At 51.9% G+C, this 27,431-nt stretch overlaps 1 protein-coding gene across 2 annotated transcripts; it reads right to left on the minus strand.

The window, feature by feature from the left end:
• Positions 1 to 1,323: 1,323 nt before the first annotated feature.
• On the minus strand, positions 1,324 to 25,818 carry NUFIP2 (nuclear FMR1 interacting protein 2). 2 transcript variants are annotated; one of them, XM_080982956.1, is made up of 4 exons: positions 24,875 to 25,818; positions 11,164 to 12,879; positions 6,343 to 6,375; positions 1,324 to 5,173 (listed from the first exon to the last, which is right to left on the minus strand). In XM_080982956.1, the coding sequence occupies exons 1-4, from the start codon at positions 25,134 to 25,136 to the stop codon at positions 5,121 to 5,123; spliced, it is 2,064 nt and encodes a 687-aa protein (XP_080839082.1). In that variant the 5' UTR covers positions 25,137 to 25,818; the 3' UTR covers positions 1,324 to 5,120. The 2 variants fall into 2 exon arrangements, with proteins under 2 accessions (XP_080839082.1, XP_080839083.1); XM_080982957.1 differs by lacking the exon at positions 24,875 to 25,818 and adding an exon at positions 23,901 to 24,054.
• Between the last annotated feature and the right edge of the window lie 1,613 nt (positions 25,819 to 27,431).

Below are 27,431 nucleotides of genomic sequence, written 5' to 3' on the forward strand. Positions count from 1 at the left end.
CTTTGGTAGCCCTTGGTGCAAAAGCAGTGTCCTGGGGGCCAGGAAGCCTTCAAATTTAAGCAAGCCTTAACAGACACCCCTCTTATTGTATTTTTGGCAGAGATTTGGATTCGCAGGTTCAGCACCTCACAGCCTGATGAGAAACGTCTTCATATGCCAAAAAGAGAAACCCTTAGCAAATAAAAAATTTAAAGCTTTTAATGAGCCTTGTGCCTTTCTTTTCAGACTAAAACTCCCACCAGCCCCGGCAGCTGATGGGAGTTGTAGTCCAAAATATCTAAAGGGTACCAGGCTGGGGAATTATTCCAGCAGCTTTCCCCCCTCCCAAAAAAAACCCCACCCACCCCTGTCCTTGGTATTTGCAACACCTACGAAGTTTGTTTTTATGATAACTATTTTATAATTTTAAAAAAGAGCGTCAAGCAGGCTGGACTATCTTCCCAGCACTTGAACGGGAAAGGGCAGCCAGTGCTGGGAAGGACAGGAAATCTGCAAAAGCTTATATGTAATGTGGAGTCCCGTCCTGGCCCCCAGAATGATATGGATTTCAAAAACCCATCAAGGCCAATAAGAGAAGCGGAGTCAAGAGAACAATCTAGCCAGGTACAAAGCATGGTGCTCAACAGGAATCGATATATTTGCCACTGCCTGAAAAAGCCACCAAGACCTTTGCTCTTCGGAAATGAGAGGTCTGCAGCGTCGCAAGACACCAGGGGTGGCTCGGTTTTGTAGGCAGCACACAAACTCTCTTTCTGGGACTCCCGCCACTGCCCCTCTCTCCTCTAGAAGCAAATTCCCTGCTGCAGAGGTGATGAGCCTGTGGTCCGCCCAGAGACGCTGATGGACCAGTTCCCGTCCTCCCTGGCCACACAGGTGGCTGGAGCAGGCAGCTACAGAGTACACACACACACCTGGCTTAGCAATACACAATAAGCCTCATAGACAGGAGCTAGTAGGGCAGCTTCAGGGACCAAGCAGGACAGAAGGACCTGACTTTCTGGGGATGCCAACTCTGGTTTAGAAAGTGGCCCATTTGGCCCCATCCTGATCACTGCTCAGCTGCCGCGCACCCACCAGCACCTGTGAAGCGCCCAGCCTTTCGCCCTTGCAATTTCCCAACCCGACCGCCTCTGAACAACCAAATTCCTAGGTTCAAGCAATGCAGCACAGAGGCGCCTGGGGTCCGTCCCCCCAACATCTTTTGTCTCCCATAGACTTGCACATATTGGGGGATGGAGAGCTGGCTGTAGGCAAAGCAGATCAACGGAGCCACAAACGAGAGCCGGAAACTCTGGCTGGAAGCTAGAAACTTGTCGGTGCAAGTAGTCTCAATTTCTGTTTATTTCTTTTAAAAAAAATTCTACAGGTTAGCCAAGGGAATGGCATCTCGACAGCCTCCTTTGTACATTTTTATCATCTCTGTAGGAGCATCCGGCTGCGATGCAAACACAACACCTGTGCCCCACAGCATCGAGGAATTTGTTCTCCCCCGATCAAAATATTTCCAGGGTAATGTCCAACAGATAAATCCACTCTCTTCAAGCAAGGCCACATCCTGTCCTATCCTGTCCTATTCCCACCCCTTTGCCCCAAATACTGACAACCAGAGAGAAGGGGATTTAGAGAAAATGGGGGGGAGTGAACACCTTCTCCCCCTTCCAGGCACATCACACAAAGCCATCTTGCAAGCTGGGGGATATCACATGAATTCTCTCCTCTGCAGCTAAGAATAGGGTTGCAGTTCCACCTTGGGGGCCACATGCGTTGAAAAAGACACTAAAACCTTGACTCTCCTGCCCCCCATTAAAGATGGTGGGCTGTATTCGGAGGAAGAACCGGCGAGTCACACTTGCACACATTTTGCCTGTTAATTTGGATTACGGCACGGCTGCTGCGGAAAACCTTCAGATCTGCTGGACTACAACTCCCATCAGCCCCCAGAAAGCACAGCTGATGGACAGGGAGGATGAGAGTTGGCGGCCCAACAATGCTCTTGTAAGCCACACCAGCTTCCCTAGATGTTCCAGACTACTTCTCCCATCAGTCTAGCACGGGAGCCGTAGGGCAGCACATCTGGAAGGCGCCCGGTCGGCCGAAGACCGGTCCGTGTATTAAAAGCATCCCTTCCATGTGCTGCCATCAGGAGCAATGGGCCCTCTGACTCCCAACATCCCTGGCCACGCTGTCTGGGGCTGATGGGAGTTCAGCAACACCTGGAGGACTGAAGGCTCCCCACACTGGGGCTACATCCCTCACGGCTCAACTTCCCTCCCACCTACGTCTTTACACACAAATAAAACCGAGGAGGGAAGAGACTAAATTCTAACTATTAAAGAATGTCGAGAACCTTGTGAAGAGAAAACCCCCTCAAAAAAATGGGAAGGTTTAAGGGGGCTGGGGGGGAGTTTGGGGAGGAGGCAGGAACATGGCACCCACAAATAAGAGGACCCCCCCCCAACATCTTACGAGGCCAATCAGAGCATCAGAGGAAAGTCACAAGGCAGCAACACAGCAGCCTGGGCTGGAAACTGGTCAAACCCCCATTGGGATTTGGAGGGGGGGGTCTTATTTTAATTTTAAGGGTGGAAATTTAGTAACAGAATGGGGAAGGCAGCTGTTAAAAAAAAAAAAAGGAGGGAAGAACACATCTAGGAAAATGTTTTTTTTGTGGGGGGGGGGGGAGCTAGCATTCTTTAAAAAAGGGCTTCACTTGCCAAGCTGATTGAAACTCTTACGGCATTGCTAATGAATTTGGAAACTTGAATTTGCTTTGTTCATTGTCAAGGCAAGGGTCGACTTTCTCTCCCTGTCGTCGTATCTCCCTTCGTTCTACACCTTTCTCAGACAGCCAGTATCTATAGAAAACAAGCCAAGACTTTGCTGTTAACACTTCTATCTATGGCTGAAATGAAATTTATGTATAAAGGTACCCTGAAAAGGACTTTTACTTTCCTGGTGTGAAGATAGGAATAAGGTTCTGGCTGCTGAATGAACCTTTTCACTTCCACTAAGTAAATTTGTATAAAACTCACAGATGTATTTTTATACCAGTTGTTTAACACTTCAACTATGAAATTTTATTAAATTCACAAGATTGCTTTAAAAAAAAGGGGGGGGGGGCTTCACTTTAGATTTATTTTACTTTTTTGGCCAAGAGCAACTTGCAACAGAAGCATCCAAGTTGGGCGTTTCCCTCTCTTTCTTAAAAGGCGTTTTAAAAGGACACACCAGTAGTTTTAAGGATAGACAGTGGAGGTCTGAGCGGAGGTCTGAGCAGGGCAGGGGGCTGAACTGGGGCGTGCCCCCCTCCTCAACACCTATCCCCCCCAACAAAAAATTGGGCCACACTGAAGCAAGATGTACCCCCACCACCAGATCTTTGTTGAGTCCACTCTGGGGAATTCTCAGAAGAGCAGACCCCTTCCATGGGGCACCCAGGAATTGATTTGTTTTTGGGCAAACCCTTTCACATAAAGGGGGCTCCTGCTATCTGCACCTCCAAAAAAATAAATAAATCACAGCACGACCGCCTTGCCAAACTCCACAGCTTGCCCCCTTGCCAGCCCCACCCCCCAAATTTGGATTTCTGCAAAAGGCAAAAAAATAATAATGACTTTATTAGAGCTTTCGACACCACACTTGCAACCTCTTTCCGTTTCTGCTCTTGCGGTGAAAAGCTGGGGGTGAGGGGGAAGCAGAAGCAAAGCCCAGATCAAAATAAAAATAAAAATACAGACAGCGGAAATCCATTAGAACAGGCCTCTCGATGTCAGACCATAAAAAAAAACATTAATTGCCTGAGGGAAATGAGCTGGGGGGGGGGGAGAGAAATAGTAAAAGGTAAGGACTGGTGGGGTTGTTTTTTTTCCTTTTAGAAAAACAAATTCCCAGATAGGAGTTGTAATGTGTGTAAACACATACACACACACCACAGCGTTATTTGGAAAAGTTAGCAAAGGGCAGGGGGGAGAAATCACAATTTCCTTACGTTTCCAGCTTTGCAACAGAGGACTGACAGAGAACGGGAAAAATGAAAGGATCATCCAGGGGGAGAAAAACTCAAGAGAGCACCTATAGGCTGAACAAACTGCTTCGCTGGCTTCTTCCTGGGGATACAGTGCCAAGCGGCAGGAACGGCAATTTTAACCCCCCTGCCTTTGCCATCGTTCCCCCCCCCCCCCATCCAAACCTCCCAAACTCCTGAACCGCATCTTTAAAATAAAATTTAAAACTCTTCTGGCGTTCTGTAAAGTTTTGGACGGTGGCCGTCAAAGATGACACACTCCCCCCCCCCCAAAAAAACCCCATCATAACCGAAACGGCAGGTGTATGCAGATGACACAACTGTAGTGATAGCATCTTTTTGGTTTCCCCTGAAGGAGAGCGGAGGGGAAGACACAGGGATTTTTAAGACCGATTTCCCCTCCATATCACACCTTCACTTCGACAAGGGGTGGGGTGGGGGGGAAGAGATAACCCCCCAGTGCCCCAAGCCCCCCTCCCCCAAATGACCCTGCAGTTTTCGGATTCCAGTAAAACCAAAAGCAATGGAGGGAAACACTGGGGCGCAAGGGGAGGAAAACAGAGGGGCTTCCCGGAGACTTAGTGTGTCGTCAGCGATTGCAGACTCCCGGCAGAAAAACGGCTGGAGACCCCCCCTCTCCTGCAGATGTCCAGAACCGTGCAGGGGGGGCAGTGTTTCTACCCGTTAAGAATTCTTGTCCGGTTTCGCACAGGGCGGTGGCGGGAGAAAGAAGCAGGAGTCTTTTGTTGTAAGGGGAGAGGGCAGCGGAGAGGACTCAGAACCGAAGTTTTAAATAATCCCGTAATGCGAGTCTCTGCCAATTCCACGTGAAAAGTCTCGCCGTGCCCGCAGGCCCCTGTTTTCAATTTGTTTTAAAATAACTAATATATATAGATTTATATATATTTATATATATATATAGATTTATATATATATATAGATTTGTATATATTATCCTGCGATTCTAGTTCCTTTTTCGCCGCCCCAGAACTGCCGCCACAGCCACTCACTCTCCTGGATGTGTGAGGAGCTGCGAGGCTCACGGCAGAGAGGCAACAGCGGCGGCGAGAGAGTCAGCGGCCCTTCGCGGCTCCTATCATTGGTCGGGGTGATCCATGGCTTCGTCGTAAGTGATTATCCTTTTGGGGTCTGGAGAAAAGGGAGAGAAACACAGCGAGTGTCAAGTCAGGTCCTCAAGCGCACAAACTACCCACGTGGTCCCCTCCCCCACTTAGATCTGTGGAACCGGCCCTTTATGCATTCGTAGGAAACCAATCTTTGGAACTCCCTGCCAATTGATATCCCCGTATGCTCTTTCTGACGCCCGCTGAAAGCATTTTTTTGTAGGCAAGCCTGTCCAGACATGTTGACATGTGTTCCATTTTCTTTTTCTGCAGTTTAATCTTTTTTATTATTTTTCTGCTTTGCCGGCGGCCTCCCGCCCCTTCCCCCTTCCTTACGGTGGCTCAGGGGAGGCTTGGGGGCTGCAGTTGGGACGGGCGCTGTTGTCCTGCACCCCCGACAGCCCTTGTGGGCAGCTGCTATAACAGCGATACCATAAGGTCGCAAATATAAGCCGCACTTTTAACTTTTCACAATTGGAATCTGGGAAAAAAAGTGCAGCTTATATTTGGGCCAATACGGTATAAAAACCGCTGCGAAAATGCTTTTTTAAAAAACGTTTTGAAAAATACATTGAATTTGGCATAGCTCACCATCGCCATCTAGTGTCACATTTGTATAATGGCACTTTTACTACTTTTTTTTTTTTTTACAACACACCTAAAACGTTTTATTTGCAGCTGTACCGCAGAGTCCTGGTTTTAATCATTTTCTGTGTTTCAAATGATTTCTTTTAATGGTTTGGGTTGATCATTTTGTTGTATCATTATTCTTGCAAACCTCTTCTGCTTTTTTAAACCAGCTAAACAATGAAACCTCCCCCAGGAGAATTCCCAAACACTGGTTTGTGACAGAGTCTCTCTCCCTCTTGGAAAAAATCCCATCATCCCTGGGTTCAAATTTATGCAAGCAAGGAAGCCCTCTGAGCGTCCCAATGGTCTCAGCCTGATCTACACCACAGGGCTGTTTTGAGGGTAAATTACTAGGTTTTTTTTTTTCATGGAGTGGCCCTCCCGATGTTGCTGAATTGGAATTCCCAGCATCCCTGCCCACTGGTCATGCTGGAAGGCCACAGTCCCCCAGCATAAGCAGCTGAATTTCCACACAACTCTCCCTACACAAAATAAATTAACCGGCCCTTCCTTCGCAGCGGGGCAGATGCAAAGCAGATGTCGTGGCCGTCAAGAGATTCTTACCTTGCTTTTTCAAATTACAAATTGTTTCCATTTCTGTGGAGAGAGAGAGAGAGAAGAGGGGAAAGTTAAGTATTTCAGATTCAGATCTTTGTGGAGCATTCGACAAAAGGATGTTTCTTCAAGCAATACCCCCCCCCCCCAATTTCAACAGGATTCCTGAGGCACCAAGCACCCACTTTTATTTAACTACACTTAAAGGCTCTCTGGTTTGTCTTGAAGAAAAGGGTCACCTGCCCAGAGGAAAGCAATCTAAAAAGTTAAAAACACACAAGAATGATAAAGAAGGCAGCCCTTTTTAGGGAAGCTTTTAATGTTTAACTGACTATTGCATTTTAATATTCTGTTGGAAACCGCCCAGAGTGGCTGGGGAAACCCAGCCAGATGGGCGGGGTATAATTATTATTATTATTAGGGGTGGGGGAGAGGGAGAGGACCCCAATTCTGCAATCTGCATCTCTGCAAAACTGGCACCCCTCTTTTCCAGCCCATCTTGGGGCTCCCAGCTCCTGCTAGCTGGCATGGCCAGTGGCCAGAGATTATGGGCGCTGAGAGTCCAGCCGGAGCCAGGAAGCGCCAGTTTGCAGGAGGCTGCCTTGGCTCGTATGCCTCCCAGAATCATCAGTTGGAGGGGACCCTGTGGATCACCTAGTGCCACCCCCTGCCACGCATGGAAATGCAAGCACGGCGAGAAAAAGACACACAAACGCCCTTTCCCCAAGTCTCCCTGGAACCTTGAGGACTAGGCGCTTCGAGAAAGAAAAAGAGGCGTTGAATGAATGGCATTCTACAGGCTGAACTGCCCACACCTGCTAACTTCCTGGCCCGGGTGTAAGAAACGGGGTGTGGCGCTGGATCAGGCCACGGGGCCAGGTGGGAAGAAACTGTGTGGCACCTCCTGCCCTTCTGGGGAGCATCTCTGAGCAGCTGCTCCATTTGTGCCACAACCTGTGAGTGGCAGAGGGGGAATCTCAGCAGCCTCTAGACTGCAGCTGCCACCACATCCCCGACTGCGGCCAAAGCTGGCCCCTGGAAGGATGTCAGGAGAGCAGAAAGCTCTCTGCCTTGGCTGGTTTTCCCCTCTCTATCCCACACTTTCTATCTCCCCCAGATTAGCAGGAGAGAAGATGGGAAGAGGGCCTGGCTGCTGAATCAGGCCAGAGGGGTCTAATAATAATAATAATAATAATAATAATAATAATTTTTTATTTATTCCCCACGCTCCCTGGCCAGACCCAGACCCAGTAAAATTACAATAAAAACATAAGGGGGGGACAATTTAAAATACAGGTTAAAAATGCAATTTAAAATGCAGCCTCATTTTAAAGTAGCCCATAGATCAAGACCATAAGGGGAGGGAAACATAAGGGTCAGACTGAGTCCAAACCAAGGGGCCCTGCGGAAAGATGTCAAGTCCCGCAGGGCCCTAGTCTCTTGTGACAGAGCGTTCCTCCAAGTCAGGGCCAGTACAGTGGTACCTCGGGTTACATACGCTTCAGGTTACAGACTCCGCTAACCCAGAAATAGTGCTTCAGGTTAAGAACTTTGCTTCAGGATGAGAACAGAAATCGGGCTCCGGCAGCACAGCGGCAGTGGGAGGCCCCATTAGCTAAAGAGGTGCTTCAGGTTAAGAACAGTTTCAGGTTAGGTACGGACCTCCGGAACGAATTAAGTACTTAACCCGAGGCACCTGTACTGAAATGGACCTGGCCCTAGTTGAGACCAATCTATCCAGCCCAGAAAGATTGAAAAGCTGCTGCTGGTCAGAGTCAAGAAGCCTGGGGTAGATGGGCAAAAGAGAGATCACGCCTCTTGGAGGCAAGATGTTAAACTGTTTCTATATGCAACAAGAGCGGCAAGAGTCTTGTTAGCCCAGAAGTGGAAGCCAGAAGGAATTCCGACGAAAGAAGAATGGCAGACGAAATTAATGGACTACGCAGAATTGGACAAAATGACAGGAAGGATTCGAAACCTGCGGGACCAGAGATTTACAGAAGATTGGAAGAAACATATGAACTATTTGAAGATCAATTGTAGCCAACAAATTACGCTAGTAGGACTACAAGAAGTTTTGTAAGGAGAAACATACAAAGTGTTACAAAGTAGAAAAAGAGAGAAATTTTGGTCATGAGTTTTAAATGTAATAGGGAAAGTAAGAAATACATCCTAATAGATTTGATTGGGGAATTTTCAAACAGGACTGATGGAAGTCAAAAAATTGAATAAGATGTAAAAGTATGTTTAATTATTGTTGAAAATGGTATGCTAAAAAACTAATAAAAAATTATATATGTGTGTGTGTGGGTGGGTGTGTGATCACGCCTCTGAGAGGCAGCAAAACACCACTCAGCAAAAGAGGAGTGCTCTGATTTTATTTCTGACCAGCCTGTTAGAAGGGGAGCAGCCTGCGTTGTCCAAGATTTGGAGAGGAAGCCTTCTCCTCTTCTTCCTCCTCCTCTCCTGGGTCCTGCCTTGGGCAGCTTTACTCATGAAGAGCCTACTCAGCTATAAGGCAGCAGCTTCCTCTTCCCAATGGGACGGTCGAGACACAAGGCACTTCAACTCTCGCGCCCCCTGCCAAGGGCTCAGCCCCGGCTGTGGTGCTTCTGGCAGATGCCCTTGAAAAGAATCGCTTTGGGAAGGACCCAGGTGCCAAGGTGGCGTCTCAGAGGAACAAAGGGAGCTGCCTTAAACAGAGCCTAGCTCAGCATTGTTGACACTGACAGGGTTTCAGAGACGACGTCGGGAATTGAACCCGGGACCTTCAAAGCGAGTGCTCTGACGTCGGGCTGAGGCCCTTCTCTTAATGTCAAGGGCTGCTCCTCATGCAAACCTCTCCCCGTGACTCTGAACCACCTCGAGTGTTGCTATAAATACCCACCTCCTTTTTTGCGTGTCAGATAGTCATAAGAAACGTATCACTACGCAGTTTAGAAAAAGAGCGGATGTGGTGAGCTTAGACCCATTCACAGAATGGTAGAGTTGGAAGGGGGCAGTGCAGGAGTCACAGCGACCCAAACTCTCTTTTGTTCCCTAACAGCTTCCATTATCCCAGATGTTGACATGACTCCGACTCCCAGTGGCCAGAAAAGGCAGGGACGGTGATAATAAGGAGTCAGGAGACCAGAAACATCTGGAGGGGGGTTGCCACCTCTGGCACCCCTGCCCTACGGCCCCCGATCTGCAAAAACTGTTAGTGGTGGAGCCATAAACCGGCTAGCACATTTGCAAAGCCAAGTAGGGTCTGATATGGTTTCGAATTGGATGGGGGACCTTGTGCTGAGATTCCTGCAATGCGCTAGATGCCCCTCACGGTCCCTCCCAATTCTACAAGGCTACGATTCTAAGCCTTGCCCGTTTCTGCTGCCAGGGAAGAGAACCTCCATGTCTGGACGCAGTCTACCTTACGAGACCAGCTGCTGTAGTTCAAAAGGACAATTGACATCTTTGCCCCGCTAATGAGCTTCCCAGAAGCACCCCTCTGCCCCTATCTGGCAGTGGACGACATCAGGGGTGGGGAACCTGCATGCCCCCCCCCAGGTGCTGGGACTCCAAATCACATTTGGGAAAAATGGGAGTTGTAGTCTGGCGGCACCTGGAGGGGCTGCCAGACACTCTCCCTCCCTAATCTCAAAGGAAAAGGATAGCTGAAGATGCTCAAGGGGGCGTCAAGAGAAAGCAAGGCTCCCCCCCCCCATTCCACCTGCAAAAAAACCCTCCTTCCAGGTGTGGCTGATGGGAGTTGTAGTCAAAAACACCCAGAATGTTGTCAGCTTGGCAGAGGCCACCATAAGAGAGCAGCGAGGCCGCCTCCACGGCTGGGGGGGGGTCCTTTGCAAACTGCCACTCCCCCCCTCCTTACACTACTGAGGCTTGTCCTGGACCCCCTGAAAAAGACAACTTTAGAACCAGATTTTCCCCACACTTGGGCACCTAAGCAGCTCCTACCACTGGTGAGTTCTGCCCCCTGGAAATCACTGTCGCTCCTGTGAGACCTGGGGGCTGCCACAAAACACAGCAACCCCTATTTTCACATCTTTTTGTTGTTTTTTTTTGCAAGGAAAGGGGGCCCAGAAAATAAGGAGCCCCTGCTGTCTTAAGTACTTATAGCCTTCCTCTCTTTAACGTTTTCACTGGGATGGGACAACGAACACGTTGTTGTGAAATGCTGCAAGCTACAGTACGATTTTTACTGCATGGTATTTGCATGGGGAGCCGTCTTGGGGGGTCTGCAAGGCAGCCTATAAAGAACTAACAGCGTAACCCAACACCTGGATAGGAAAGGAACAGGTGTTTTCCCCACATCCTTACGCTGCAGATGTTGGAATGGCATGGGGCAGGAGAATCGGGTGGGACGGGGGACAAGACCGTGTTGGATATCTCTCTCACACACACACACACAAATACAAAGGGGCAGGGGAGAAATTAAAAAATGAAAAAATAGGTATGTTAACGATGCTCTAGCAGCCTCAAATAAGAAGTGAGATGCTTCAACCGTCCATTTTCTCAGACCGACACTCCAACCAGACACATAATCTATAAAACCATTTATCTTCTGACATCCGCACGGCTGCTTCTCACCACAACACCCGCCCACTTCGATATTTCCCCCTGACAAAAAGTGCCCCAAAACTAAGTGAGGTTTGTCTCTTTCCTCCTCCCTCCCAGCCCATTTTCCTTTCGTGCTGCGTCCTTTGAGATTGTAAAAGGCCTTTTTTTTACTTTACTTTTTCCCCTGTTAATAAAAAACCGTTCCCCAATCCCACACTAAATCCAGACAGAACCGGAGGCTGAAGCAGGACACCAACGTGGACATAGATTTACCTTGAGTGTGATATAGAACGGCTGCCCTCAGGTCAAAATCACCCCAACTCTCTTTCCTTCCTAGGCCACTCTGGCACCTCAGTTCTTTGGCGGAAACTAACAAATGGTTCGTGGGCGAGGCCAGGCGCCTCTCTACGTGGCAGTCCTTGGAGAGGAAAACAAAGCTGCCGCCTGCTTCGGCCTGGCACTGCCCGCCGGGCCGAAGGGGCTCCGAGAGGAAGCCGCTGCCGCCGGCTGCCTCGCCCGCGGCCGCCAGCTTCAGGATCCTGCCAGGCAGCTGCAGGCTAGTCCGCTTGTCCAGCTCGTAGGCCTTGGGGAAGGCGGGCGGTTCGGGCCCCGAGGGAGCTGCCTCGGACCCCGGGGACGCCAGGGCGGCCGGGCCCTCCCCCTGAAATGTCACCTCCACGGCCTGGGGGCCTGCCGGCTTCCTGGCACCCGCCTCTGGGCCGGCGCTGGGCTCGTTGATGAACGACAACCCCCACTGGTTCTGGAAAATGTCGCCCAGGCTCTTCTGGCTGGCCTGAGGCGGCGGCGGCGGCGTCTCGGCCTGCGCGGCGGCGCTGAGGAGAACAGCTTGCATATTCGACGGGTAGATGAACAGGCTGGATTTGGGCGGCGGCTCTGCCGGGGCGCCCCCAAGGCTCGCCACGTCCAGGGGCCCCGCCTCCGAGGCCGAGATGACCCCGCCGGGCACGAGGAGGGGCTGGGGTCCCCGGTCGGCCCCCGCCAACACCGGCCCGTTGGAGAAGCCGGCCGAGGTGACGGATTTCATGGCGGACATGGGGACCTGCGAGAGGCGGCCAGGAGGCTGCGGCTGGGTTTCAGCGGCGGACGACGAACACAGGGAGGAGGACGAAGACGAGGACGAGGATGAGGAAAGGGTGGGGGAGGAGACGCTCTGTGCGGCGGCCTTGTTGAGGTTCTCCTTGACTTTGCTCGCGTAGCTGATCTTGGGCACGATCTTGGCGCTGCTGTTGTCCACCGGGAAGACGGGGGGAGGCTTGAAGAGCGTCCAGGAGTCCTCCTTGGAGGAGGCTGCCGGCACGTGCTTGCCCTTTGGCCGCTCCTCAAACTTCTTGCCTGCGGCGGCGCCGGCCTTACCATCCGAGTTCTTCCGCGGCGGCACGTCGCCCGGCTTCCCGCGCCCGGTCCCCAAGCCCCCAGCCTCGCACTTCCAAGCCGGCTTGGGGGCGTCCACCCGGCCCCCCACCTTCGCCTCCCCGGCCTCGGGCTCCTGCTTTGAGGCCGCCGTGCTGGCCGAGGGTTCGTGCGGGGCAGCCTGCCCCAGGCTGAGCGCCTCGCAGCCCTTGGCGCTGTTGCGGCGCCCCTTCCGCTTCTTGGGGGTGGTGTAGCTGCTCTCTGAGCCGCTGCCGTCGTTGTCGGCCCCCCTGGCGACGTAGCCGTTGGCGATGTACCCCGTGGAGACCATGCCGTTGGGGATGCAGAGGGCCTCTGGCTTGTCGGGGGACCGGCCCTCAAAGCCTTTCTCCGGCTTCTTGTCCGCAGCCCCTTTGGGGACAAAGCCCTTGGGCTTGAGCCCCAGCTTCCCAAAGGCACCGCTCCCCTTCACAGTCTGCTTGAGCGCCAGGGCGGGGTCCCCGGGAGTCTGGCTGCCGTTGGGGACCCGGGAAATGGGGCTGGCTGCAGCATCGCCCCCGTTCAAGCTCTTGGGGGGGGACTCCCGCTCTCCGACGCTGCCATTGAGCTCGCCGTAGCCTAGGAGGAAAAGAAAGGAAGAAGCGTTAAGGTCAGAAGCTGCGCTGTGTTCATACCCCACCTAGACTGCCCTCTTGCACGCTTGCAACTGGGACTTTTGGGGTAGATTGCCTCTGTGCCTGGAGGCTCACCGCGGTCATCGCCCGCAAGTGGACACTTGCTGTAAGCAGGGTTAGAAATTAGCCAGGCACCAGGTGCGTTTTGCAACTGGCGTGGGTCCAATTGCAACCCTTCGAAGATCCCTGGATGCCAGGTAGGCAGCCGGGTAAAGCAAAATGGATCTGAAATACTGCCCTGGAAGCTTGAATCTGTTTTATTCTGGATTGTTTCATTTGATGTTCTAGCGTGTTGTCAACCGCATTGAGATTTGTACTTTAAAATATAGAGCGGTATAGAAATGGAATTATTATTAATACTTCCAACGTGAAAAAAACTGGCACCTAGACATTCCATTTATGGCAACCATCACCTAGGTTGAACGTGCTATTTGGTATCAGGTTATATATCAGTTTTAACACTGGCTGTAAGCTGGTTGGGTCAGACTCACAGGGGAGGCAGTATATTAAATAAACTCAGTCCATCAAACATTATTGTTATTATTTGTGTGTGTGTATTCAAGAATACCTGGGTGCAGAATGATACAGCGCCTGCCCTCCACCCTAAGGTGCCAGGGTGGGTTACCACAAAAAATAATCAATCGATTAATTGCACTTACCGTATTTTTCGCCCTATAGGAGGCACTTTTTCCCCTCCAAAAATGAAGGGGAAATGTGTGTGCGTCCTATGGGGCGAATGCAGGCTTTCGCTGAAGCCTGGAGAGCGAGGGGGGTCGGTGCGCACCGACCCCTCTCGCTCTCCAGGCTTCAGGAAGCTATCCGCTAGCCATGGGAGACCCAGCTCTCCCACGGCTAGCGGAGACCTTGCCGGCACCCAGAAGCTTGGGGCGCGCTGAGCTCCGCACGCCCCAAGCTTCGGGATTAGCGCAGCGCTCCGCTAGCCCTGGGAGAGCCGTGCGAAGTCGTGCGGCTCTCCCACGGCTAGTGGAGACCTTGCCAGCACCCAGAAGCTTGAGGCGCGCTGAGCTCCGCACGCCCCAAGCTTCGGGCTTAGCACAGCGCACCTGGAGGGGAAATAATTTTTTTCCCCTTTATTTCCCCCCAAAAAAACTAGGTGCGTCCTATGGGCCGGTGCGTCCTATGGGGCGAAAAATACGGTATATTTCACCTTTTTCTGTGAGGCAAGGTAGCATATGTGGTTCTCCCTCAAACTCTTACACATGAAAGAGCTAAAAGTTGCTTTTACTCCTGTTAGAATACCAAGCACTCCAATCTATGCGGTCAGCACCCAGGTAAGTCTGTTATTTATTCATTTTCCCTCAAGATTTGCACTTGGGGGGGGGAGGCGTACGATAGGAGCACGGACCTCAATGGACCACACAATGTGGATGCGCCAAACCAAATAGATTCACAGTAGTAAAGGCACTGGGGACTTCAAGCCTGGACTACCGCAAGGCACTCTACGTGGGGCTTCCCTTGCACCTGATCTGGAAGATGCGGTCAATGCAGAACGCTGCAGCACAGTTGCTGACCGAAGGGAGACCGACGACATGTGCTCAGAGATCTGCGCTGCATGCCTGCTTGCTGCCAGGCCACGTTCAAGGCGTTACTATTAGCAGACAACGCTTGTGCCAGCTTGGGACCAGAGATCTCCTTGCCCCATATAAGCCCACTTGACAGGTTCGCTCTGCAGGAGCGGCCCTCTTATGGGTGCCACATAATCCCCGTTCCACATTAGTGTGGCAGCCCCTACGCTTTGGAACTCCCTGCCACTTGACACAGCCCTCGCTGTACTTTTCAGCAACTGCTCAAAACATGCTCATTTAGGCAAGCCTATCCAGAAACGTAGAACGCCTTCGTGTGTATTTTAGCTTATCACTAATTTTATTTTATTGTTTTTAAATGCTTGTTTTTTAACTGGGGTTTTTTTTGGGGGGGGGGTGTTGCATCTCCAGCCCTCTGGCAATGGGGCCCACAGATTCCCCGCGGACTGCAGAGAACTTGGGGGCAGAACTTCCGTCTTATGCTGAGTTCCGGAGTGGGTGGAAACATCTGCCTGCTCCAAAATTCAACATGACTCAAGAGATTCCCCCCACCTATTTCCCCCCCTACAAGGTGGGAGCACAACTCTGCTGCCCCAAGCACAATGCCAAAAACCTCCCAAGTGATGGAAACAGGGAACTTTTGGTGCTGAGACGTGGCCCTGCTGTTCCCAAACAAAAAAAATTATCCATTCCAGTTAGGGCCGGGGAAGACTCTGCCTGAAACCCTGAGAGCCATTGCACTGAGCCAGGCGGACCAACAGCAGTCACGAAATTAAAAGACGCCTGTTTCTTGGGAGAAAGGTGATGACAAACCTAGACAGCATCTTAAAAAGCAGAGACATCACCTTGCCAACAAAGGTCCGTATAGTAAAAGCTCTGGTTTTCCCAGTAGTGATGTAGGGGAGTGAGAGCTGGACCATAAAGAAGGCTGATTGCCGAAGAACTGATGCTTTTGAATTCTGGTGCTGGAGGAGACTCTTGAGAGTCCCATGGACTGCAAGAAGATCCAACCTCTCCATTCTGAAGGAAATCAGCCCTGAGTGCTCACTGGAAGGACAGATCCTGAAGCTGAGGCTCCAAGACTTCGGCCCCCTCATGAGAAGAGAAGACTCTCTGGAAAAGACCCTGATGCTGGGAAAGATGGAGGGCACAAGGAGAAGGGGACAACAGAGGATGAGATGGTTGGACAGTGTTCTCGAAGCTACCAGCATGAGTTTGACCAAACTGCGGGAGGCAGTGGAAGACAGGAGTGCCTGGCGTGCTCTGGTCCAGGGGGTCACAAAGAGTCGGACACGACTAAACAACAACAGGCGGACCAACTCTCTGTGTACTCCGATCAAGGCAGCTTCCTGCGTTCCTGGATGCACCTAGGACCTTGTGAATTCACAACAGATGCTCCACAGCTTATGCGGGGAGCTTTCTTACGCAGAGTAAATCCATGGGCGGCTCAGCACTGTGTTTACTGGAGATGCCATTAGGGATGGAACCAAGAGCCTTCTGGTTGCCAGGCGGATGGTCTCTACCCCTGAGCTATGCCCCTATGCCAGGGGTCAGCAAACTTTTTCAGGAGGGGGCCGGTCCACTGTCCTTCAGACCTTGTGAGGGGGCCGGACTATATTTGGGGGGGGGGGGGATGAAGGAATTCCTATGCCCCACAAATAACCCAGAGATGCATTTTAAATAAAAGGGCACATTCTACTCATGTAAAAACACGATGATTCCTGGACCATCCACAGGCCAGATTTAGAAGGCGATTGGGCCGGATCCGGGCCCCGGGCCTTAGTTTGCCTACCCATGCCCTAAAAGGTAAAGGGACCCCTGACCATTAGGTCCAGTCGTGGCCGACTCTGGGGTTGCGGCACTCATCTCGCTTTACTGGCAGAGGGAGCCAGCGTACAGCTTCCGGGTTATGAGGCCAGCATGACTAAGCCGCTTCTGGAGAACCAGAGCAGCGCAAGGAAATGCCGTTTACCTTCCCGCCGGAGCGGTACCTCTTTATCTACTTGCACTTTGACGTGCTTTTGAACTGCTAGGTTGGCAGGAGCAGGGACACGGGGGGCGCTGTGGGTTAAACCACAGAGCCTCTTGGGCTTGCCGATCAGAAGGTCGGCGGTTCGAATCCCTGTGACGGGGTGAGCTCCCGTTGCTCGGTCCCTGCTCCTGCCAACCTAGCAGTTCGAAAGCACCCATGCCCTATGCTCTCCAGTTCCTTCCCACATACAAATACTACGCGAAGGCGCAAAGGAAACTGGAACTGCAGGACGAGCCCTTATTTTAGTTCAGCTGGTTAAGAGCAGGAGACTCTTAATCTCAGGGTTGTGGGTTTGAACCCCATGTTGCGCAAGAGATTCCTGCATTGCAGGGGGTTGGACTAGATGACCCTCAGGATCCCTTCCAACTCGACGATTCCATGATCTCTGTGGTAACTGTAGAGTTTGAAAGGATCCCAAGGTCCATCTAGGCCTAAACTCTGCCATGCAGGTATCGCAACCTTCCAAGGGAGTCTGTTGCACCATCAAGCAGCTAACTCTTAATTTTCTGCATGTAGCTATAGCCTTATAATACAGGAGAGAGCTATGAGCTGATGATGCAAGCTGCCCCCTGTTCACCACCGTCCCAAGTGGCCCATCCCAAGAACTACGGACTAAGAGAGGGGACAAAACACCTCTGAGCAGCAGAGGCTGCTCCCAGCTCCAACTTTAAGTGGATTAGGCCAGGGCACCAGCCATTTCCACAGCCTGGAAACTGCTAAGCACGCAGAGAGTCGGCTGGCGATGGATCTTTTCTTCCTGTTAATATTTATTCTGCCACTGCTGTTCTTTAGAAATGTTTAGAGAGGAAGAGAAGGCACATGGGCATAGCAGTGTTGCACTGGGGGAAGGTGATGAACCGGTAAGAAACTTAAGAACCTAAGGAGAGAAAACTACCAGGATCAGGCAGAGCGTAGCCATTGTGGCTAAGCCATTAATACCCCTCCCCTCCCCTGATTTGTCCAATCCTCTTTTAAAGCCTTCCATGCCCAGGCTCTCACTACCTCCTGTGGCAGCGAGTTCAAAAGTCACCAAACAGACACCGCAATTCAGAAATGCAGAACTTGGGAACCAAGAGCATCAAAACCCCATCCCATTATTATTTTACATTCTGGTCCAGATTTTCCAAGTATACAAACAGAAGACGCCCTTGAGGCAGGGTTCGAAATTAGCAGGGCGCCAGGCGCATTTTGCGCCTAAAAATTCTCCATTTGCGATCACCTCAAAAAGACTGGGCGCCATTTTTTTGCGCCTGGCTGACACTCCAGGATTACGGAAGTGTAGGCCCTTTGAAGCCTCGAAGTAACTGTTAAGGACAGACAATATGTCAAAGAGTTTAACAATAAAGAGTAGAGTGTTTTGAAAACTGAAGTACGGTACCAGCATTTTTATTGTCAACACCAAATTAAACATGCGTTAACAATTTCTGCTAAAAATGTGGTACTAACAATGTGTCGCTTATGTCAATTGCGAATTAATTCCTGCTTATCAAAATAATAAATAGTTGCTGACTCCCCGCCAAAATGGCAGCTAGACGTTCTGTTTGGCGCCCACAACTCAGGTCCCAGGAGCCATTTGGCTCCTAGCTTTTCCACTCTAGTTTCTAACACTGCCTGGAGGCCTGTGCAGAGAGTCAGTGACCCTCCAAGGTGTGATGTTACTACAACTCCCATCATCCCCAGCCATTCTGGCTGCTGGAAGTTTGAGTCCAACAGCATCTGGAAGGCCACACAGGTCGTCTCCCCCCCCCCCATCCCCGAGCTACAGCCCTTTCCCCTCAAAATGCAGCAAGTTTCCAGACCTGATGGCTCTGAATCAAGGATTAAAATAGGAAACTGCCTTATGCAGAGCCCATCTAACTTGGTACTGTCTACACTGGCTGGCAGCAGCTCTCCAGCTTCAGAAAGGATTCATTCCCAGTCTGACCTGAAGATACCAAGGACTGCATCTGGGACCTCCTACATGCAAAACAAATACTCCAGCCCTGAGCTATGGCCTTTTCCCAAATGCCACTGGACTTCCAAGTACCTCCATCCATGACCACTGGCCATGCTGGCTGCTGGGAGCCCGAAAACATTCCAAGGATCTCACAGGGAAAAGACACCAATCTTTTCTCCACTGGTTTTCAAACTTCAGAGAACTGGAACCACTTCTGCATTTATCCATCATCCAGCCCGGACACTAAGATCCAGCACTGAGGGCCTTCTGGCAGTTCCCTTGCTGCGAGAAGTGAGGTTACAGGGAACCAGGCAGAGGGCCTTCTCGGTGGTGGCATCCACCCTGTGGAAAGCCCTCCCAGCAGATGTCAAGGCAATAAACAACAATTTTACTTTTAAAAGACACCTGAAGGTGGTCCTGTTTAGGGAAGTTTCTAATGTCTGACGCTGTATTGTTTTTGATATTTGGTTGGAAGCCGCCCAGAGTGGCTGGGGAGACCCAGTCAGATGTGCGGGGTATGAATAATAATTTATTATAATAATATTATTTAGGAAACCAAAGACCTGCTACAAATCTCAGCGCGCTGCAAATGATTCTAGGACGCATTCTGCGGGGTGCAATCCAAACAGTGTGGAGTTTCCCCACTAAACCGAGGGTGCGGCCCAGAACACATCCAAACCGCATCTCAGCGCAGAGAGCCAGCTGTCCAGAGAGGACAAAAACTGGCTTTTGGGACGGCCACCTCTGATGAGCCCCAGAACCCAGTTTGAAAGCCAGGGGTGCACCCATGACTTGCAGGTATGGCAGCACCCTCTCCTTTCATGCAAAGCGAAGTGTGCCAGGGTTGACTATGTTGACGGATGTTGAGATTCCAGTGGGGGGTGGGGAGAAGAGACTTCAAGCCCCAAATGCAGCAGTTATGTGGCCACAACAGTCCAGCGGCAGTGTGGGAGATCAGCCCATGCCAACGCAATGGAGGGGAAATCTGTGGTGTGTGCAGGGCAAATGGCAGATGTTTGTTCTGGAGGGATCTCCTCCAACTTTGATGCAACATTACAAAGGTCAAGAGGCCTGGGAAGGGTGTCTTTTGCATTTGGGAAAGATGAAAGTACTGTAAATCGCTTAGAGGTGCCTCACAGGAAGCTATTCTCAAAGGAAAAATAGAATAATAATAATAATAGCCAGCCACCTTGGACTCCTTTGGGAGGAATGGTGTGATATAAATTGAGCAAGAACATAAGAAGAAAGAGGCTGCTGGATCAGGCCAATGGCCCATTTCAACCAGAATCCTGCTCTCACTGGGGCCGACCAGATGCCCATTGTGGGAAACCCACAAGCAGAGACTGAGAACAAGGGCACTTTCCCCTCCTGTGGTTTCCAGCGACCGTAATCCAGAAGCATTGCTGCCTCTGACTCTGGAGACAGGGCAAAGCCACCGTGGCTGGCAGCATTCGATATACCGTATTTTTCGCTCTATAAGACGCACCAGACCACAAAATGCACCTAGTTTTTGGAGGAGGAAAACAAGAAAAAAAATATTCTGAATCTCAGAAGCCAGAACAGCATGAGGGATCGCTGCGCAATGAAAGCAGCAATCCCTCTTGCTGTTCTGGCTTCTGGCATAGCTGCGCAGCCTGCATTCGCTCCATAAGACGCACACACATTTCCCCTTACTTTTTAGGAGGGAAAAGGTGAGTCTTATAGAGCAAAAAATACAGTACTTTCCTCCTCCATGAATCTGTCTAATAGTCTTTTAGAGTCACCTCGGTCGGTGGCCATCCCTGCCTCCTGTTCCATAGCTTTGACGCTGCGCTGCGTGAAGAAGAACTTTCTTTTACCTGTCCTAAATCTAAATCAGCTTCACTGGGTATCCACGAATTTCAGGGTTATGAGAGACGGAGACAAACTTTTCCCTATCCATTTTCTCCATGCTGGGCATAAGCATATAAACTTCTATCATGTCACCCCTAAGCTGAAAAGCCCCAAATGCTGCAACTCCTAGGAGTCTCGCTCTATCTCCGGATCACTTTGGCTGCCCTTTTCTGAACAGCTTCCAACTCTACAATATCCTTTTTGAGGTGAGGCAACCAGAACTGCACACAGTAAATAAATATTAATGTTATGAATGTCATGAATAAGATCCAGGATCTCTGGTGGACCCTCTGTTGGGATGCACAAGCTTTTGAGCTTCCCAGAACTTTCAAGGATGCAATATGTTACTGCATCTTTTTAACCTACCGTATTTTTTGCTCTATAAGACTCACTTTTTCCCTCCTAAAAAGTAAGGGGAAATGTGTGTGCGTCTTATGGAGCGAATGCAGGCTGCGCAGCTATCCCAGAAGCCAGAACAGCAAGAGGGATTGCTGATTTCATTGCGCAGAGATCCCTCTTGCTGTTCAGGCTTCTGAGATTCAGAATATTTTTTTTCTTGTTTCCCTCCTCCAAAAACTAGGTGCGTCTTATGGTCTGGTGCATTTTATAGAGGGAAAAACACGGTACATTGTCTTCAACCTGTGAAGGCCTTGGGATGACAAACCTTCCACATGATGTTGGACTACAACTCCCATCATCCCCCACAGCGAGCAGACCCAACGGTCAGGGATAAGGGGAGCCATGGCCCAGAAACATCAGGAAGGCCAAAGGTTCCTCACACCTGCACTAAGGCAAGACGGGGCCTTTTCAACGGCAGCACCAAGTCTTTGGAGCATCGTCCTGCTGTTAACATTTTACTGTGGAAAACAGGCTTGCAGGCCTGCCTTTTTAAGCAAACCTTCAGGTCAAATTAGCTTCACTGCTGCAAAATTTTGGGGTACAAAATTTTCCTTCTGCCTTTAAATATTGTTACCGTGAACCATGTGAAGAGTTACTGACCTATAAACAATATATAAATTTCTGTTGCTATTTGTATTATTACTATTTCGTACAAATACCCATCTGTGTGTTCGCATGCATGCTGGTTCCTGACTAAAACAACCCAAAAGAGAGGAATCGAATCAAAGATTTCCCCCACAAGTCCTCTTCTGTCCACTTACCAAAGATTTATTTGGAGAGACAGGATGGGGAGTTTTCTACAGAACAGGGACATCACTGTCCTCACACCTTCGTATCCATGAAAGGAAGGTTTTAATGGGTCACTAAAAAGGGAGAGGGAAGTTTACGGCTCCGGGACCACCATGCACACCTCATGTCTGGGGGCTCACTATTTCAGAATTGGTCACTTATAATGCCCATGAAGAGAACGCAGGGAGGCTTCATTCAGGTTTTTTGCCAACTGCAGGGTAAAGATCTGGACCACGCAAAATCTGGCCAACATCCTCCGCAAAATGATTTTAATAGGAATTGCCCCATATTGTATTGGCTTGAGGGACATAACTGAGGGTTGGGTTTGTTTCTTAAGCATTCATGTTTTCATACAAAAATACTATGGGAAGTGGTTGCCTCAGCTGAAGAAAGCAGCTGCCCTACAAGGAATTTCATCTAGGGCAGGGATGTCCAACTTCCAAGAGTCTGCGATCTACTCACAGTATTAAAAAAACTAGCAATGATCTGGCCATTGTCACTGGAGGATGGACCAGAGTTGTTGAACTTTTTTGGGGGAAATCAAAGTTCTTGAGCTTTTTTAGGGGGAGCGGGAATTGACCTAGGAGGTGGCGATCTACCTGGGACACCCCCATAATCTATCAGTCTACCTGCTGGACATGCCTGATCTAAGGGGAACCTGGAGACTTCCAGATGTTGCTAGATCACGGCTCCACCATCCCCGAACCACTTGCACACTGGCTATAGGAAGCCCAGCAACTTCCAGGGGGCCACAAATTCCTCTGATCTGGCCCAGAACTGTCCACTCTTCCAGGCAGTTAGTGCTCAAAACATTTCAGGAAGAGGCATCCCTTGGACCTGCTTAAGGGTCACATCCATCCCCCAAAAGAATCCTGGGAACTGTAGTTTGCAAAGGGTGCTGAGGAGACCACCAGGAGATCCTTCCCAGAATTACAACCCCCAACATCCTTAACAGACCACAGCTCCCAGCATTTTGGGAGGTGGATGGGATGGAGAGGGCCATGACTGTTCAACTGGTGAAAGGGGGCTTTAAACTCTCTGTCCAAGACCTGCCTCTCTCCCCATGGCACCCACAGCTCAAGTCCTTGCTATACATTTGGGGGCTCTGGTACCCACACAAATCTTCCCAGACACTTCCACAACAGAAGCCCTTGTGGCACTGTGGCTCAAGCAGCACACTAGGTCTAGGAGACCTGGGTTCGAATCAGCCAAGAAGCAAATCTTTCTCTCTCACACACACACACATACCCAGCCTCATTGCAAAGCTTTTGCAAGGATAAAATACAGCAAGAATCCCTAAGCTCCTATGAGTGGGGTAGTAACAACCATGGAACAAATCCATCTTGGGAGGTGGTGGGCTCCCCTTTGCTTAGGCTTGGCCACCCTGGTGCCCCCCCAGATGTTTTGGACTACAACTCCCATCAGCTGCAACCACGTTATCCAAGGCTGAACTAGATGACCTTTGGAGCTCCCTTCCGCTTGCACGACAGAGATCATTATTAGGGAGAAGTTGTTGATAATTAGAAGAAACAAGCTGTTGCAGGTTAAAAGCACTGGGGTTCAAAAATCACCCCCCACCACGCTAACCAGGTGACCTTGGGAGCAATCACCTCTTCTTCCTAGCTAGGCTACCTGGCAGGGTTGTTAGGAGGGCAAAACCGGGTGAACATAACACACGACCCCAAATCCCTTGCAGGGGAGGGGGAGGCAAGACTTTCAACCATAAATCTTAACAAAGCCCCCCCCCAAAAAAACCCTGCCTGTCCTTCGCAGGTTTCCCGGTCTGCCTTGCGCCCCTAAAAACCCACCCCGTCTCCCCAAAAGAGAGCCCCCTTCCTCCATCCCGCGCCCCACCCCAAAAACCCCTTGTTGCTTCCAGACATCCTCCCGCCGCCGCCCCCCCAAAACGCACCCAGCCCCCGACCCCGGCGGACAATGGCGCGGAGCCGGCCGGGGCCCATCTAGGCCCGAGCCAGGCCAGGGCGGTGGCGGTCTCGGCGGCTCTCCTCCCGCCCAACATGGCGGCGAAGGCCCCGGCGGAGGAGAAGGCCCGGGAAGGAGGCGGCCTCGCCGGCTGCCAGGCCTCGAGAGCACGGGGTCCCTCCTGGCCCCCCGAAAGGGCCGGCAGGAGGGAGGAGGCCTGGGCGGAAGACCCGGGTCTCTGCGCTCCGCTGCCGCCGCCTCTTCCCGGGCCCAGCCAAGCCCGCCCGTGGCCCAAGACCCCCGCCCCAAGCAGAGCCACCTCTTCTCCCCCAGGAGAGGAGAAGCACCGCGCTCGGGCCTAAGCGAGGCCGGCCTCGCCCCAGAAGTACACACTTAAGCCCCCCAAATACACACGCCATCATTCCCAGCCCCCCAAGCCATGGTTCACATATCCCCAGCCCCCCACTCACCTGCCCACGACTCGCCCCCCACCTCCAACCCCGTCCTGGCTTGAGAGTCTCTCTCTCCCGACCCCCGGCAAAATAAGAGATATTTGGGGGCCACCAGAGGGACCCCAGCCCTTCTTGGTCGCCCTAAACCCCCTCCCATACATTAACTAAGGGTCGCTCCTGGCTCTGACTAGGGGTCCCAGGTATTTCCCTCATCTCCCCCCAAAAGGTGTAATGTGTCTGCGGCACGAAAAGCGCCCGCCACCAGAAATAATCTGATTTTTTTCTCTCTCTCCATCCACAAAACAGCTCCCACATTTCAGGTTGTGAAGGTCCGAGTGTACCCTGTTAAAAAGTGAAAGCAAATAAAGACCCTCTCTACTGCCTTCCCGATTCAGATCCGGGATGTGATTTTTCCTCCCCAAAAAACAAGAAACCACGAATCCCACCACCATCCTGGTTCTGGCCGGGATCCAGTGGGAATCTCCCCCTCCAAAACCTTCCTGGTAGCATATTTTTATTCTTCTTGTCCCCAAAGAACGAGCTGCCTTCCCTCCTCTCCGGCCCCATCCGAGGCAAGCCGTGGGGAGACCGACGCCGCTCAAGGTCTGGGGTGGCGAGGCAGCATGCAAACACCGGGGTCTGGCTCCCCCCCCCAAAAAAGGCCCAGATCCATACCCCCATCTACTTCTGCCCCCGAAAAAAAAGCAACCAGCTCCCATCCGATATCCAAAAAGCGCTTTCCTCCCTCTTGGCAAGGGGGTCCCCCCTCGGCTTCTCCAAAGCGCGCAACACGCCCGGAGACCTCCAGCCGGGATCTCCCCCCCCCCAAAAAAAAGAACTCGGAGGTCAAGCCGTTTGGTCCCCCTCTCAAAGCCCCCCGTCAACCGCCCGCATGCCTTGACCCCCCCCAGCCCCGATATGTGCGCCCCCGACCGGCGGCGCCGCCCTCTCCACCCCTCGCCGGCTTTTTGCGCGCGCCCTGGGCCGCCGACCTGCTTTCTTCCTGGGCGCGTCGGGCTGCTGGCCTGCTCCTCCTCCTCCGGCGCCGTGCTTGGGCTCATGCTTGAGGGCTTGCAAAGGCGCCTTCGGCGGGGCCTTGGCGGGCCCGCTGCCCTCGGCCAGGTGCTGCTGGTGGTGCTGGTGGTGGTTGTGGTTGTAGTAGTAGTAATGGTGGTGGTGGTGCTGGTGGTGGTGGTGAGGCGCCTGCTGCTGCTGTTGCTGCTGTGCTGGCTGGTGGCCGGGCTGCTCCTCCATTGAAAAGCCACGGGGCCTCCGGATGATGATGGCGGCGGCGGCGGCTGGCTCTCCCCCCACCCCCGATCCTTCTGGCGCCCCCCTCTCTCCGGATCCTCCCTTGGTTGGCTGCACCGTCCGGGAAAAGGGGAGTCTCTCTCGGCTCGCGCGCTCGCTTCCCGGACGCCCCTGCCCACAGCCCGCCGGGGGGAGCGCAGCGCGCAACAGCCAGCCACCCAGCCCGTCTGCCGCTCCGCTCCCGGCCTGGAAAGAGAGCTGGGGGGGTGGAGGGGGGGAATCCAAGCAGACTGACAACCGATCTCCAGCAATCAAGAAGCTTCCGGGCCTCGCTGGCCCCGCCCTAGCCAGACCCCCCCCCCTTTGGTTTTTTGCGCCCCCTTCTTCTCCTCCGGTATTACTTCCCAAGTGCCAAACTCCCTCCTCCTTTCAGCACCATCATTCTTGGCACGGGCTGAGGGGGGGGGGGGTGTCCTTCTCGAGGTTTTTTTCCCCCCTGGGCTTCCCGGGCTGCTTTCTCCGGCCAAATCCAACGTCAGCACTTCGGAGTCTCGCCTCCTTCTTCCCCGGCAAGCCGGCGTTGGCGAGGCGGCGGCGGCGTTGGCGGCGGCGGCTCCCCTCGATCCGGCTCTCACTTCGCCAAAGGCGCTTTCGCACGCAGCCCCGCCGCCGCTGCGCGCGCTCCCGAGCCCGGCCTGGGTTCTCCCCGCCCCCTCCGGCTTCCCCACCCCCCCTCCGCCCGCCTCCTCCCGGCCCCAGGAAGGGAGACGTGGAAAGCTGGGAGCGGACGGGGCGCCACCCGCGCGCGCGCTCCTGCCGGCCGCCTCGCCCGCCCCGCCGCCGCCGCTGCCGCTGCCGCCGCCCCTTTCTGGAGCTTTCGGGGCTTTGCTGGCTGCCGGGATGGACGCGGCGCGGCTTGGGTCTGCAAGGAGGAGCAGGAAAGAATAGAAAGTTGACAAAAACAAGGGAACCCAAGGCGATCCTGAGAGGAAAAGGGATCCGGGTCTGTTTTGCAATCCTCTGTGGTCACGATCAGGGTTTTGTCCATTTCCCTTTTCCGGAATGATCAGGGTTTTGTCAATTTCCTTCCCCTCTCTATATATATATCCACACAACCACATATATTTATTCCAGAATGGGAATGGGACATTATCCTGATGTGGATGTGTGTACATGTGTGTATGCTGTTATTATTATTATTTTATTATTACTTGGTCTTTATCGGTCACTTGTTATCTAATAACGTCTCCAATAGACTTACATTTATTATTGTTATTATCATCATTATTAATTATCCACCCTACGCCCCTAAGGTCCAGGGCGGGTTACAAGTAAAACACAAATACAGTACAGTAATTAAAACAGTTTAAATAACTTACACAAACATGTATGTATATGTGTACGTGATATATAATTTAATTATTTGTATTTATCTATTGCACTTCTATCCCTTTTTTCCCCTTCAAGGAGGTCAGGGTGGTGCATCCTTGATTCCTCCCCCTCAATTACTCCCCACAACCACCCTGTGGGGCAGGGACTGACCCCCGAGGTCATCCTGGGAGCTTCATGGCTGAGAGAGGGATTTGAACCCGGGCCTCGTCCGACGCTGACCCCTGGCTCTTCGACTGTGTATATGCCTGCAGACTAGGCAGAACTCAGCACGCATCCTGCTCCGTCACGTGTGCATTGTGTGTCTCCTTACCCGGGAGTAAACCCCACTGATCTCGGGGTAGGCAGGCCTAAGAGCCCAAAGTTTAGGCGAGGCGACTTCGAAGTCAGCCCCTACTGAGTTCCGGGGGGCTTTAATCCCAGGGAAGCTTGGTTAAAGGATCGTTGCACCATGAACACGAGGGCCCAGGTTTACTGAACTTGTTTTGATCCCTGCTCCTCTCCAAGAAAAAAAATCAGCTGGATACTCTCTTCCCTTTTTTGTTGCCAGGGTGAACTTAGAAAGCGCCTTGCGGCCTTTCCTTGCGCTTGGATTTGGAGCCAATGCGAGCTCTGCTCAGAGTAGACTCATCGGAATGAATGCACGTTCCAGGCGCCATTGATTTCCATGGGTCTACTCAGTTGGGCACAGCCCTTGCTTTCATATTTTATTCCCTCTCTACTTTATTTTCTTGCGCAAAGAGGCGCAGGCGGGCTTACGCGCGAGGAAAAGCGGCAATATATGCAGACGTACAGTATTTGCACGTTTCCAACACGGGCACGCCAAACTTTGCAAGCGCAGATTTGGGCGGCAGGGGGCGCTTCCCTCCCTCTTGCCGCCCTCTGAGCCCCCCTCCCCTCCCTCCCCAG

This window comes from Podarcis pityusensis, assembly GCF_964106645.2.
Source record: "Podarcis pityusensis genome assembly, chromosome: 15".
Taxonomy (NCBI): Eukaryota; Metazoa; Chordata; class Lepidosauria; order Squamata; family Lacertidae; genus Podarcis; species Podarcis pityusensis.

What these genes read in the sequence shown, in the direction of transcription:
- NUFIP2 (XM_080982956.1), bottom strand. Translation starts at nt 25,136, where the DNA reads ATGGAGGAGCAGCCCGGCCACCAGCCAGCACAGCAGCAACAGCAGCAG. An exon ending in CGTTCTATATCACACTCAAG is followed by an intron (nt 6,376 to 11,163) that starts GTAAATCTATGT and finishes CTCTCTCCACAG; the next exon opens with AAATGGAAACAATTTGTAAT. An exon ending in TTGTAATTTGAAAAAGCAAG is followed by an intron (nt 5,174 to 6,342) that starts GTAAGAATCTCT and finishes CCTTTTCTCCAG; the next exon opens with ACCCCAAAAGGATAATCACT.